At 39.2% G+C, this 14,333-nt stretch overlaps 1 protein-coding gene across 1 annotated transcript; it reads left to right on the top strand.

Annotated features, from left to right (window-relative positions):
• The first annotated feature begins 622 nt into the window (after positions 1-622).
• On the top strand, positions 623-3,533 carry LOC122129083 (zinc-binding protein A33-like). Its single transcript, XM_042704117.1, has 6 exons — positions 623-1,177; positions 1,320-1,415; positions 1,663-1,893; positions 2,139-2,161; positions 2,479-2,609; positions 2,986-3,533. The coding sequence occupies exons 1-6, from the start codon at positions 764-766 to the stop codon at positions 3,513-3,515; spliced, it is 1,425 nt and encodes a 474-aa protein (XP_042560051.1). The 5' UTR covers positions 623-763; the 3' UTR covers positions 3,516-3,533.
• Positions 3,534-14,333: the final 10,800 nt, after the last annotated feature.

Genomic DNA, 14,333 nt, shown 5'->3' with positions numbered 1-14,333 from the left:
GGCCGGCCGCGGCCGCTATGGGGAAATTCTAACATGCCGTCGGCGGCCGCTATGGGGATTAGAGGGTTAAATAACCATAACTTGCTCAATTTTCAACCGATTTTTAAACGGGTTGGTTTGTTATAAACGTCAGAGATGTAGTGCTGACACTGCATACTTATGAATAATTATGTTATTTTCTTAAAAATATCCAAAAAGCATCCCGAATTATAACCACGTTAATAACGTTTGTAAGAAACCAAACCATTTGTAAATCCGTTGAAAATTGAGTACAATTATGTAGGCTTTATTTGTGTAAAGTAAAATACAAAACATTTAAAATGTAATATAGAAAATGTTGAAATATATAAAAGACCCATGTTCTAATTACCCACATTGTTAGGAGTTTTTATTCGAGTCAGAGAAAAACTGTAGTAAACAAAGATGCAGATGAGATCAGATGTCACTGAGAAAGGGATTTAGACTCGGTGCCGCTAGGCTTCCACGGATGATCAATGCAGACCTGAGCTAGCACAGCTAAACGGGTGGACTGGTATTGACCAATCAAGTTCTTAGGGATCGAGCAAAACACATTTAGTGTTGTTAGGACCTCCTCTCTGGAATCTACTTCCCGTGTGAAGTTCATTTCTTAGGAGTAAACTAGTTTGCTCTCATTTCCTAGAGATAACAACTTCTGAGATACCGTAGGATTACTAACTCTCACATGACAGTTTCATGAATCGCAAGATTTTGAACAAACGAAAGTGAGAGTTAAGTGGCGAAAATGGCGTGCAGACATGGGTTTCTGCCCGAAGAGGATCTGTCATGTCCCGTGTGCTGTGACATCTTTAGGCATCCTGTTCTTTTGCCATGCAGTCATAGCATCTGTAAAATCTGTCTATTGCAGTTTTGGAAACAGAAGGGATCTCGAGAGTGTCCGATTTGCCGGCAAGTGTCGGCGACCGACCAGCCTCCGTGTAACTTAGCATTGAAGAACTTGTGTGAATCCTTTTTACAGAACAGAAGTCAGACCGCTAGCTTTTCTAGATTGCCTGAAGTACACTGCATTCCACATAATGAACCATTCAAGCTTTTTTGTCTGGACGACGAACAGCCTGTTTGTCTGGTGTGTCAGGTTTCGAGGAAACATTCGGAGCATACATTTCTTCCCATCGATGAAGCTGCGCAAGATTATAAGGTAAAGTCTGCGTGTGTGTATATAGTATAGTAATATGATAATGATCAATATATGCCACATTGTAGTCATGCCTTTGTTCTGCAAAGACACTTTAATTTGTAAAAAAGCTTCCATTCTCTAATAAAGCACTGATTCATAACAGGGGCAGCTCCAGACGTCACTGAAACTCTTGCAGGAGAAACTTCGAGTGCACAATCAGTTCAAACTGACCTACCACCAAACATCCAGTCACATCAAGGTGACAATGACTTATTGCAAGGGATGATTTTGTCATTCTGATTTTGTAGTTTTAATGACCTGAGAAATATTAAGACTCTGAATATAATATTTGTATTATGTCTTTTATCTGAAATGGTCTCACCAGCATGTATTTATTTAGACACACAGTACATTAAGTAAAGGGTGTCTAGAGGGAGAATCTCATTGAACATTGTGGACTGAAGAGACCTTCCCCATCATCTTGTTCTGTCCTGAGTTGCCTTCAGATCCAGGCCCAGGACACGGAGAGGCAGATCAGGAGAGAGTTTGAGGAGCTTCAGCAGTTTCTGCGAGACGAACAGGCAGCACGGATTACAGCTCTGAAGGCAGAGGAGAGGCAGAAGAGTCGTGTGATGAGAGAGAAGATTGAGAAGATCAACAAGGACATCGGCACTCTTTCAGACACCGTCAGAGCCACGGAAAAGGAGATGGGAACTGAACATGCACTCTTCCTTCAGGTGGGGATACACACACACACACACACACACACACACACACACACAGGTGACTCTTCCTTCAGGTGGGGATACACACACATACACACACACACACACACACACACACACACACACGCACACACACACATGCACTCTTCCTTCAGGTGGGGATACATGGGCATGTTTCGTTATCAGTGTATTAGACATCAGATGTGTTGCCAGTGCTTCTAGCTACTTCCGCTAACAAATGTCTTTTCTCCCTGTAGAACTTCAAGGCTACAATGGAAAGGTGAGTGTACACACACACACACACACACACACACACACACACACACACACACACAATGGAAAGGTGAGTGTACAGTCCCTTGTGTGTGTTTTCTCTATGGTTTGAGAACACTGAGCTGCTCTGACTCGTGTGTGTTATTTCAGAGCCCAGTACACACTGCTGTGACTCGTGTGTGTTATTTCAGAGCCCAGTACACACTGCTGTGACTCGTGTGTGTGTGTTATTTCAGAGCCCAGTACACACTGCTGTGACTCGTGTGTGTGTGTTATTTCAGAGCCCAGTACACACTGCTGTGACTCGTGTGTGTGTTATTTCAGAGCCCAGTACACACTGCCAGATCTACCACAGCAGCCAGACTGCGTTTCAGGACCTCTGATCAATGTGGCAGAACACCTGGGCAACCTAAAGTTCAGGGTCTGGGAGAAGATGAAGAACAAAGTTCAGTATAGTGAGTTTGATTTCACACACACACACACACATTTTTGTAATAAAACATCAAAGGTACAGGTTAATTTTGAACCTGAGTCATATAATTTTGTATGTATTAAAACACTGAAACAACCCTTGATTAATATTTATTTCTTGTGATCATAACTTAACCGAAGGCAAAAACAGCCTGTTGCACTGTTTCTCACACGTGTGTGTGTGTGTGTGTGTGTGTGTGTGTGTGTGTGTTTCATCTCTGTAGCCTCTGTGATCCTGAACCCAAACAGTGTGTGTGTGTGTGTGTGTGTGTGTGTGTCATCTCTGTAGCCTCTGTGATCCTGAACCCAAACAGTGTGTGTGTGTGTGTGTGTGTGTGTGTGTGTGTTTCATCTCTGTAGCCTCTGTGATCCTGGACCCAAACAGTGCCCACCCACGCCTCATCCTGTCCAGAGATCTGACCAGCATCAGCTTCGGTGACGCTAAGCAGCTTCCTGACAACGCGGAACGCTTTGACTACTGGGAATGTGTTGTGGGCTCAGGGGGCTTGGACTCAGGATGCCACTGCTGGGATGTTGAGGTCGGGGACAGCAAAGGCTGGGATGTGGGTGTGACCCCCGAGTCCAACCAGAGGAAGGGGATCAGCTTCTCCTGGGAGAGAGTGTGGCGTGTGGGCTTCAGGGAGACGGGGATGCACTACTCAGGACCTCACCTCCACAAGCTCCAGCAGAGACTGCAGAGGGTCAGAGTGCACCTGAACATGGCCACAGGGCAGCTGGCATTCTGGGACCCCATCAGTGACACACACTTGCACACCTTCACACACACCTTCACAGAGAGTCTCTTCCCGTTCTTCTACAGCAACCTCTCAAACGCTCCTCAAAGGATTCTGCCAGGGAAGATCTCAGTGTTCTTAGAACAACATGATTAGAACTCAAAGGATTCTGCCAGGGAAGATCTCAGTGATCTTAGAACAACATGATTAAACTCATACCCACCCTAAATGACCCAAGCAGTGTTACAGTTGCTATTGAATATACATTCCATATACAGTACATATCCCTTTATAAACTTCTACATCGCATATACAATACTTGTTTTGTGCAAAGCAACTTCTGTAGTAACTGTCATGTAGTTTTATAGCACCCTGACAGTGGCATAAACATTTATTTACTTAATACTGCGACACAAGCATGGTATGTTTACAAAATTGTGTATGTTTGTGTATGTTTACACAACTAAAAGCAGGTATTTTTTGTTACTTTTTGCTACTTACATAAGCAGGTATTTTTTGTTACTTTTTGCTACTTACATAACCATATAAACAACAACTGGTTATACAAAAACTAGCCTTGCATTGTTTTGTCATATTATAGAATATACTACAGAAAATTATCTTTGCAGCTAAGCATGTTTTTGACCTATTACTATGTACACACCCACAATTTTGTTCTGCTTTCACAATAGTTTTGTGTTATTGACTTGCAATAGAGGCAGAGCAACCTCATGTTGTGTGATATGAGTGTGGCCATAGTGCCTGTGTGGTAATAGCTGTAGTCACTTCAACATTCTGAACGGGAACTCTAGAAGCTTGTGTTAATGTACACTCAACATTCTGAACAGGAACTCTAGATGCTTGTGTTAATGTACACTCAACATTCTGAACAGGAACTCTAGACGCTTGTGTTAATGTACACTCAACATTCTGAACAGGAACTCTAGACGCTTGTGTTAATGTACACTCAACATTCTGAATGGGATCTCTAGAAGCTTGTGTTAATGTACACTCAACATTCTGAACAGGAACTCTAGACGCTTGTGTTAATGTACACCCTCGGTTCCCAAACTGGGGTACGCAAAGTGGTTCAGGGGGTACGCGGGGAGAAAATGTCCGCGATAACAGAAAACGGACGGAATTCGCAGAATGTACCGTTTGAAACAGAATTGCAACTTTCAGACGGAAACATCATTTTGTGCATCAAAATCGCCCAAATTCCCCAGTATTTTGTCCTGCAAGGCTGTATTTCTTTCTTATAAACACAACAACGATCGCAACGATGAACAAGCATTAATTAGAAAACAAAACCACTGAGAAAATGTCACGTCTGTGCTGAACTCCGCTCCGGCCACGCCCCCCTATTCAACACAGACCTCCGTAGCCTGTCAAATGAATTCGCTCATCTTCCCAATCGCCTGCAAATAATGTTTTTTTAGTCTTCTGTTCTGTTGAAGGCTGGCAAACAACGACCTTAGAAGGTTTGGGTCACTTGTGGCACATATTATTCACTCACGCAGCTGGAGATTAAATGTCTGAAGGGGTACGGGACTGTAAAAAGTTTGGGAACCACTGACACTCAACATTCTGAATGGGAACTCTAGACGCTTGTGTTAATGTACACTCAACATTCTGAACGGGAACTCTAGAAGCTTGTGTTAATGTACACTCAACATTCTGAACGGGAACTCTAGACGCTTGTGTTAATGTACACTCAACATTCTGAACGGGAACTCTAGAAGCTTGTGTTAATGTACACTCAACATTCTGAACGGGAACTCTAGAAGCTTGTGTTAATGTACACTCAACATTCTGAACAGGAACTCTAGACGCTTGTGTTAATGTACACTCTGCAGCTTGGCTGTCTGGTTGAGGGCATGAGGTTTAGTTTTAAGATGCTAATCTAATTGCATCCTCAACTCAGCACTGAAAACCACACAAGCAAGACAATCATGGCCCCATGTTTTATTCTCTTTACATGATGCATGTTGAGGCAGTATTTACCAAGATTTGTGTGTGGTAGCCATGTTTAAGGAAGAGAGTAAACAGCAGAGATCCGATGTTAGTCGGGAGGACTTTATCTCTCCCCCTTTGCCCTCTTAAAGACCAGTAACACTATCATGTAGAACACAGGCTGAACCCATGGGTATCACAACTGATGGTTGTGTAACATCATAAATACTTAGTCATATTATAACCAGCCATTTCTTCCAGCTCATTTTCATGACAGGTTTTTGAAACAAAGATTTATTAAACACGTGCTTTCATCTGCCTGTTTATTTGTCGAGGTTTGACAGAGAACAACAGCAACAGTTGTATTAAATCTTATTGCAGGTCATTAGATACTTCCATGCTGCTGTAACAGTGAAGATTTGGTTTCTTCCACTTGCATCCTTTTTGTGCTATTTAATCACACTGAGCATGTGCATAAGTCATGTTGTTGGGGAAATAGTGGCCTCTAGGGGTTATGCATGTTGTACAGAGTGGCTCTCCTCAGAGTTCGGGGATATAGAGTCACGGTGAGTTGTGCATAAAGAGAGCTCCTACATTATTATTTTAGAATACGATGTATGAGAGTTCGGGAATATAGAGTCACGATTAGCACACTGTAAGGGGTCCCATGCTGCTGTGCTAAGGAGTCCCGTGATATTGTTTGTGCCAGGTGAATAAACTGGAGAACTTCACCCACGTCTCCCGGCTTTCTCTATGAAAAAAACTACACAACGCAGACAAATTCAGAGGGGTTACATTGGTGCCGTGACCCGACACTTCATCACGTCAGCGCTTGCTGATCTCCGTGGGACATCGCATTGATTTGGGTCGTCTGACATCGCTGGAGTCCAACGCTAGCTGGTTTGTGATCACTCTTAGCAGGCAGCGCAGTTAAACTAACGTGACCTAGTAGGCTACTAGCAAGCTAGAAACTTTGATGCAGACGGTGCAGCTAGCACTTTCTCTATTTCGCTCACATTGTCACGGTTCTGATGGAAACGTAATGTTAAAGTTAACTAGAAAATGCATTTCCTGAAGGAAATACCAGTGCATGAAATGCAAAAGTTAAGAAAGGAAGAAGAAAAGAAAGAAGAGTGAAAGAAGGAAATAAGAAAGGAAAGAAGAGTAAAGAAAGGAAAGAAGAAAGGAAAGAAGAGTCGAAGAAGGAAAGAAGAAGGAAAGAAGAAAAGAAAGAAGAGTGAAGAAAGGAAAGATGAAGGAAAGAGGAAAAAAAAGAAAAGTATAAGAAGGAAAGAAGAAAGGAAAGGAGAGTGGAAGAAGTAAAGAAGAAGGAAAGAAGAAAAGAAAGAAGAGTGAAGAAAGAAAAGAAGAGTGGAAGAAGGAAAGAAGAAAAGAAAGAAGAGTGAAAGAAGGAAAGAAGAGTGGAAGAAGAGTGGAAGAAGGAAAGAAGAAAAGAAAGAAGAGAGAAAGAAGGAAAGAAGAGTGGAAGAAGGAAAGAAGAAAGGAAAGAAGAGTGGAAGAAGGAAAGAAGAGTGGAAGAAGAGTGAAGAAAGAAAAGAAGAGTAGAAGAAGGAAAGAAGAGTGGAAGAAGGAAAGAAGAGTGAAGAAAGAAAAGAAAAGTAGAAGAAGGAAAGAAGAGTGGAAGAAGGAAAGAAGAAAGGAAAGAAGAGTGAAGAAAGGAAAGAAGAAAAGAAAGAAAGAAGAGTGAAGAAAGAAAAGAAGAGTAGAAGAAGGAAAGAAGAGTGGAAGAAGGAAAGAAGAGTGAAGAAAGAAAAGAAGAGTAGAAGAAGGAAAGAAGAGTGGAAGAAGGAAAGAAGAAAGGAAAGGAGAGTGGAAGAAGGAAAGAAGAGTGGAAGAATGAAAGAAGAAGAGTGGAAGAAGGAAAGAATAATATTCCTAGTTATACAGTTGAATGGAGAGGGACAGAGAGAAGAGGAGCCTTGGAACCTTGGCGCAGGTGTCAGTGAAGCACAGGTGCAAGCCAGTTTAATGACCCTATTATGATGTCATAATGGCCCAATGTAAGTCAATGGGAAAATTTGTATTAGTTTTTCTTTAATATCTTAAAAAGTTTAAAGTTTAGAAAAATGAAAAATACATAGCATAAGTGTCCTTTACAAGACATACGCGCCAAAGTTTGAACGGAGTTTCTAAGTTAAGCGGTTCGAGCTGAATTAAGCGCAGAAGTCGGTAAAAAGAATAACTAGAAAATGCATTTCCTGAAGGAAATACCAGTGCATGAAATGCAAAAGTTAAGAAAGGAAGAAGAAAAAAAGAAGAGTGAAAGAAGGAAAGAAGAAAGGAAAGAAGAGTGAAGAAAAGAAAGAAGAGTGGAAGAAGGAAAGAAGAGTGGAAGAAGGAAAGAATAAAGGAAAGAAGAGTGAAGAAAGGAAAGAAGAAAAGAAAGAAGAGTGAAAGAAGAAAGGAAAGAAGAGTGAAGAAAGGAAAGAAGAGTGGAAGAAGAAAAGAAAGATGGAAAGAATAAAGGAAAGAAGAGTAAAAGAAGGAAAGAAGAGTGGAACGAAGGAAAGAATAAAGGAAAGAAGAGTGAAGAAAGGAAAGAAGAAAAGAAAGAAGAGTGAAAGAAGGAAAGAAGAAAGGAAAGAAGAGTGAAAGAAGAAAGGAAAGAAGAGTGAAGAAAGGAAAGGAGTGGAAGAAGGAAAGAAGAAAAGAAAGAAGAGTGAAAGAAGGAAAGAAGAAAGGAAAGAAGAGTGGAAGAAGGAAAGAAGAAAGGAAAGGAGTGGAAGAAGGAAAGAAAAAGGAAAGGAGTGGAAGAAGGAAAGAAGAAGGGAAGAATGAAAGAAGAAAAGAAAGAAGAGTGAAGAAAGGAAAGAAGAAAAAAAAAGAAAAGTGAAAGAAGGAAAGAAGAGTGAAAGCAGGAAAGAAAAGTGGAAGAAGGAAAGAAGAGTGAAGAAAGGAAAGAAGAATGGAAGAATGAAAGAAGAAAGGAAAGAAGTGGAAGAAGGAAAGAAGAAAGGAAAGAATAGTGAAGAAAGGAAAGAAGAGTGGAAGAAGGAAAGAAGAAAGAAAAGAAGAGTGGAAGAAGGAAAGAAGAGAGAGTGAAGAGGGAAAATATTGAAAGAAGGAGAGAAAATGGAGTGAAGCAGAGAGATGGAGTGTGAGAGAAAGTAGAGTGAGAGGGATAGAGAGAAAGATAGAGAGAAAAAAAAGTAGAGTATGGAAGGTGTCTCTTAATATCCCTAGTTATACAGTTGAATGGAGAGGGACAGAGAGAAGAGGAGCCTTGGAACCTTGGCGCAGGTGTCAGTGAAGCACAGGTGCAAGCCAGTTTAATGACCCTATTATGATGTCATAATGGCCCAATGTAAGTCAATGGGAAAATTTGTATTGGTTTTTCTTTAATATCCTAAAAAGTATAAAGTTTAGAAAAATGAAAAATACATAGCACAAGTGTCCTTTATAAGACCTACGAGGCAAAGTTTGAACAAAGTTTCTACGTTAAGCGGTTCGAGCTGAATTAAGCGCAGAAAAAGGTAAAAAGAATAATAAGAATAAGAAAAGTTTGGATAACAATACAGGGCATTTCATGCACTGTAATAAGAAGTAGAAGAAGAACTAGAAAAATGCATTTCCTGAAGGAAATACCAGTGCATGAAATGCAAAAGTTAAGAAAGGAAGAAGAAAAGAAAGAAGAGTGAAATTAGGAAAGAAGAAAGGAAAGAAGAGTAAAAGAAGGAAAGAAGAGAGGAAGAAGGAAAGAAGAGTGGAAGAAGGAAAGAAGAAAGGAAAGAAGAGTGAAGAAAGGAAAGAAGAGTGGAAGAAGGAAAGAAGAGTGAAGAAAGGAAAGAAGAGTGAAAGAAGGAAAGAAGAAAGGAAAGAAGAGTGAAGAAAGGAAAGAAGAGTGGAAGAAGAAAAGAAAGAAGGAAAGAAGAAAGGAAAGTAGAGTAAAAGAAGGAAAGAAGAGTAGAAGAAGGAAAGAAGAGTGGAAGAAGGAAAGAAGAAAGGAAAGGAGAGTGGAAGAAGGAAAGAAGAGTGGAAGAACGAAAGAAGAAGAGTGGAAAAAGGAAAGAATAATATTCCTAGTTATACAGTTGAATGGAGAGGGACAGAGAGAAGAGGAGCCTTGGAACCTTGGCGCAGGTGTCAGTGAAGCACAGGTGCAAGCCAGTTTAAAGACCCTATTATGATGTCATAATGGCCCAATGTAAGTCAATGGGAGAAATTGTATTAGTTTTTATTTAATATTTTAAAAAGTATAAAGTTTAGAAAAATGAAAAATACATAGCATAAGTGTCCTTTACAAGACCTACGCAGCAAAGTTTGAACAAAGTTTCTAAGTTAAGCGGTTCAAGCTGAATAAAGCACAGAAGTTTGGTACAAAGAATAACTAGAAAATGCATTTCCTGAAGGAAATACCAGTGCATGAAATGCAAAAATTAAGAAAGGAAGAAGAAAAGAAAGAAGAGTGAAGAAGAAAAGAAGAAAGGAAAGAAGAGTAAAAGAAGGAAAGAAGAGTGGAAGAAGGAAAGAAGAAAAGAAAGAAGAGTGAAAGAAAGGAAAGAAGAGTGGAAGAAGGAAAGAAGAAAAGAAAGAAGAGTGAAGAAAGGAAAAAAGAGTAGAAGAAAGGAAAGAAGAGTGAAAGAAGGAAATAAGAAAGGAAGAAGAGTGAAAGAAGGAAAAAAGAGTGGAAGAAAAAAAGAAGAAAGGATAGAAGAGTGGAAGAAGGAAAGAAGAGTGAAAAAAGGAAAGAAGAGTGGAAGAAGGAAAGAAGAAAAAGAAGAAGAGTGGAAGAAGGAAAGAAGAAAGGAAAGAAGAGTGGAAGAAGGAAAGAAGAGTGAAAGAAGGAAAGAAGAAAGGAAAGAAGAGTAAAAGGAAAGAAGAGTGGAAGAAGGAAAGAATAAAGGAAAGAAGAGTGAAGAAAGGAAAGAAGAAAAGAAAGAAGAGTAAAAGAAGAAAAGAAGAAAGCAAAGAAGAGTGAAGAAAGGAAAGAAGAGTGGAAGAAGAAAAGAAGAGTTGAAGAAGGAAGGAAGAGTGGAAGAAGGAAAGAAGAGTGAAGAAAGGAAAGAAGAGTTGAAGAAGGAAGGAAGAGTGGAAGAAGGAAAGAAGAAAAGAAAGAAGAGTGAAGAAAGGAAAGAAGAGTAGAAGAAGGAAAGAAGAGTGGAAGAAGGAAAGAAGAGTGAAGAAAGAAAAGAAGAGTAGAAGAAGGAAAGAAGAGTGGAAGAAGGAAAGAAGAAAGGAAAGGAGAGTGGAAGAAGGAAAGAAGAGTGGAAGGACGAAAGAAGAAGAGTGGAAGAAGGAAAGAATAATATTCCTAGTTATACAGTTGAATGGAGAGGGACAGAGAGAAGAGGAGCCTTGGAACCTTGGCGCAGGTGTCAGTGAAGCACAGGTGCAAGCCAGTTTAAAGACCCTATTATGATGTCATAATGGCCCAATGTAAGTCAATGGGAAAAATTGTATTAGTTTTTATTTAATATTTTAAAAAGTATAAAGTTTAGAAAAATGAAAAATACATAGCATAAGTGTCCTTTACAAGACCTACGCGCCAAAGTTTGAACGAAGTTTTTAAGTTAAGCGGTTCGAGCTGAATTAAGCGCAGAAGTCGGTAAAGAGAATAAGAAGAAGAAGAAGAAGAAGAAGAAGAACTAGAAAATGCATTTCCTGAAGGAAATACCAGTGCATGAAATGCAAAAGTTAAGAAAGGAAGAAGAAAAGAAAGAAGAGTGAAAGAAGGAAAGAAGAGTGGAAAAAGGAAAGAAGAAAGGAAAGAAGAGTGAAGAAAGGAAAGAAGAAAGGAAAGAAGTGGAATAAGGAAAGAAGAAGGAAAGAAGAAAAGAAAGAAGAGTGAAGAAAGGAAAGAAGAGTGGAAGAAGGAAAGAAGAAAAAAAAGGAAAATGAAAGAAGGAAAGAAGAGTGAAAGAAGAGTGGAAGAAGGAAAGAAGAAAAGAAAGAAGTATGAAAGAAGGAAAGAAGAGTGGAAGAAGGAAAGAAGAGTGGAAGAAGGAAAGAAGAGTGAAGAAAGGAAAGAAGAGTGGAAGAAGGAAAGAAGTGGAAGAAGGAAAGAAGAGTGGAAGAAAGGAAAGAAGAAAGGAAAGAAGAGTGGAAGAAGGAAAGAAGAGTTGAAGAAGGAAAGAGGAAAGGAAAGAAGTGTGGAAGAAGGAAAGAAGAGTGGAAGAAGGAAAGGGATAGAGAGAAAGATGGAGAGAAAAAAAAGGAGAGTATGGAAGGTGTCTCTTAATATTCCTAGTTATACTGTTGAATGGAGAGGGACAGAGAGAAGAGGAGCCTTGGAACCTTGGCGCAGGTGTCAGTGAAGCACAGGTGCAAGCCAGTTTAATGACCCTATTATGATGTCATAATGGCCCAATGTAAGTCAATGGGAAAATTTGTATTAGTTTTTCTTTAATATCTTAAAAAGTATAAAGTTTAGAAAAGTGAAAAATACATAGCATAAGTGTCCTTTACAAGACCTATGCGGCAAAGTTCGAACGAAGTTTCTACGTTAAGTGGTTCAAGCTGAATTAAGCGCAGAAAATTGGTAAAGAGAATAATAAGAAGAAGAATAAGAAGCCTAGGAATAACAATACAGGGCATTTCATGCACTGTAATAAGAAGCCTAGGAATAACAATACAGGGCATTTCATGCACTGTAATTACAGTGCATGAAATGCCCTGTATTGTTATTCCTTCGTTTCTTATTCTTCATCTTATTATTATTCTTTGTACCAAACTTCTGCGCTTAATTCAGCTCGAACCGCTTAACTTAAAAACTTCGTTCAAACTTTGGCGCGTAGGTCTTGTAAAGGACACTTATGCTATGTATTTTTTAATTTTTCTAAACTTTATACTTTTTTAAATATTAAAGAAAAACTAATACAATTTCTCCCATTGACTTACATTGGGCCATTATGACATCATAATAGGGTCTTTAAACTGGCTTGCACCTGTGCTTCACTGACACCTGCGCCAAGGTTCCAAGGCTCCTCTTCTCTCTGTCCCTCTCCATTTAACTGTTTTATATTAAGAGACACCTTCCATACTCTACTTTTTTTTCTTTCCATCTTTCTCTATCCCTTTCCTTCTTCCACTCTTCTTTCCTTCTTCCACTCTTCTTTCTTTTCTTCTTTCCTTCTTCAACTCTTCTTTCCTTCTTCCACTTCTTTCCTTTCTTCTTTCCTTCTTCCACTCTTCTTTCCTTCTTCCACTCTTCTTTCTTTTCTTCTTTCCTTCTTCCCTTCTTCTTTCCTTCTTCCACTCTTCTTTCCTTTATTCTTTCCTTCTTTCACTCTTCTTTCTTTTCTTCTTTCCTTCTTCCACTCCTTTCCTTTCTTCACTCTTCTTTCCTTTCTCCTTTCCTTCTTCCACTCTTCTTTCCTTCTTTTACTCTTCTTTTCTTTTCTTCTTTCCTTCTTTCACTCTTCTTTCTTTTCTTCTTCCTTTCTTAACTTTTGCATTTCATGCACTGGTATTTCCTTCAGGAAATGCATTTTCTAGTTACAGTGCATGAAATGCCCTGTATTGTTATTCCTTCGTTTCTTATTATTATTATTCTTTGTACCGAACTTCTGCGCTTAATTCAGCTCGAACCGCTTAACTTAGAAACTTTGTTCAAACTTTGCTGCGTAGGTCTTGTAAAGGACACTTATGCTATGTATTTTTCATTTTTCTAAACTTTATACTTTTTAAAATATTAAAGAAAAACTAATACAATTTCTCCCATTGACTTACATTGGGCCATTATGACATCATAATAGGGTCTTTAAACTGGCTTGCACCTGTGCTTCACTGACACCTGCGCCAAGGTTCCAAGGCTCCTCTTCTCTCTGTCCCTCTCCATTCAACTGTATAACTAGGAATATTATTCTTTCCTTCTTCCACTCTTCTTCTTTCCTTCTTCTACTCTTCTTTCCTTCTTCCACTCTCCTTTCCTTTCTTCTTTCCTTCTTCCACTCTTCTTTCCTTCTTTTACTCTAATCTCCTTTCTTCTTTCCTTCTTTCTTTTCTTCTTCCACTCTTCTTTCCTTTCTTCACTCTTCTTTCCTTTCTTCTTTCACTCTTCTTTCTTTTCTTCTTTCCTTTCTTCACTATTCTTTCCTTTATTTTTTCCTTCTTCCACTCTTCTTTCCTTCTTCTACTCTTCTTTCCTTTCTTCACTCTTCTTCCTTTCTTCTTTCCTTCTTCCACTCTTCTTTCCTTCTTCTACTCTTCTTTTCTTTCTTCACTCTTCTTTCCTTCTTCCACTCTTCTTTCCTTCTTTTACTCTAATCTCCTTTCTTCTTTCCTTCTTTCTTTTCTTCTTCCACTCTTCTTTCCTTTCTTCACTCTTCTTTCCTTTCTTCTTTCCTTCTTTCACTCTTCTTTCTTTTCTTCTTTCCTTTCTTCACTATTCTTTCCTTTATTCTTTCCTTCTTCCACTCTTCTTTCCTTTCTTCACTCTTCTTCCTTTCTTCTTTCCTTCTTCCACTCTTCTTTCCTTCTTCCACTCTTCTTTCCTTCTTTTACTCTTCTTTCCTTTCTTCTTTCCTTCTTTCACTCTTCTTTCTTTTCTTCTTCCTTTCTTAACTTTTGCATTTCATACACTGGTATTTCCTTCAGGAAATGCATTTTCTAGTTATTACAGTGCATGAAATGCCCTGTATTGTTATTCCTTCGTTTCTTATTACAGTGCATGAAATGCCCTGTATTGTTATTCCTAGGCTTCTTATTCTTCTTCTTCTTCTTCTTCTTATTATTATTCTCTTTACCGACTTCTGCGCTTAATTCAGCTCGAACCGCTTAACTTAAAAACTTCGTTCAAACTTTGGCGCGTAGGTCTTGTAAAGGACACTTATGCTATGTATTTTTCATTTTTCTAAACTTTATACTTTTTAAAATATTAAATAAAAACTAATACAATTTCTCCCATTGACTTACATTGGGCCATTATGACATCATAATAGGGTCTTTAAACTGGCTTGCACCTGTGCTTCACTGACACCTGCGCCAAGGTTCCAAGGCTCCTCTTCTCTCTGTCCCTCTCCATTCAACTGTATAACTAGGAATATTATTCTTTCCTTCTTC

The sequence above is a fragment of the Clupea harengus genome, unplaced genomic scaffold (genome assembly GCF_900700415.2).
Source record: "Clupea harengus unplaced genomic scaffold, Ch_v2.0.2, whole genome shotgun sequence".
Lineage (NCBI taxonomy): Eukaryota > Metazoa > Chordata > Actinopteri > Clupeiformes > Clupeidae > Clupea > Clupea harengus.
This window is presented reverse-complemented; position numbering and strand designations above follow the sequence as displayed.

What these genes read in the sequence shown, in the direction of transcription:
- LOC122129083 (XM_042704117.1), top strand. Translation starts at nt 764, where the DNA reads ATGGCGTGCAGACATGGGTTTCTGCCCGAAGAGGATCTGTCATGTCCC. An exon ending in AAGCTGCGCAAGATTATAAG is followed by an intron (nt 1,178 to 1,319) that starts GTAAAGTCTGCG and finishes GATTCATAACAG; the next exon opens with GGGCAGCTCCAGACGTCACT. An exon ending in AAACATCCAGTCACATCAAG is followed by an intron (nt 1,416 to 1,662) that starts GTGACAATGACT and finishes AGTTGCCTTCAG; the next exon opens with ATCCAGGCCCAGGACACGGA.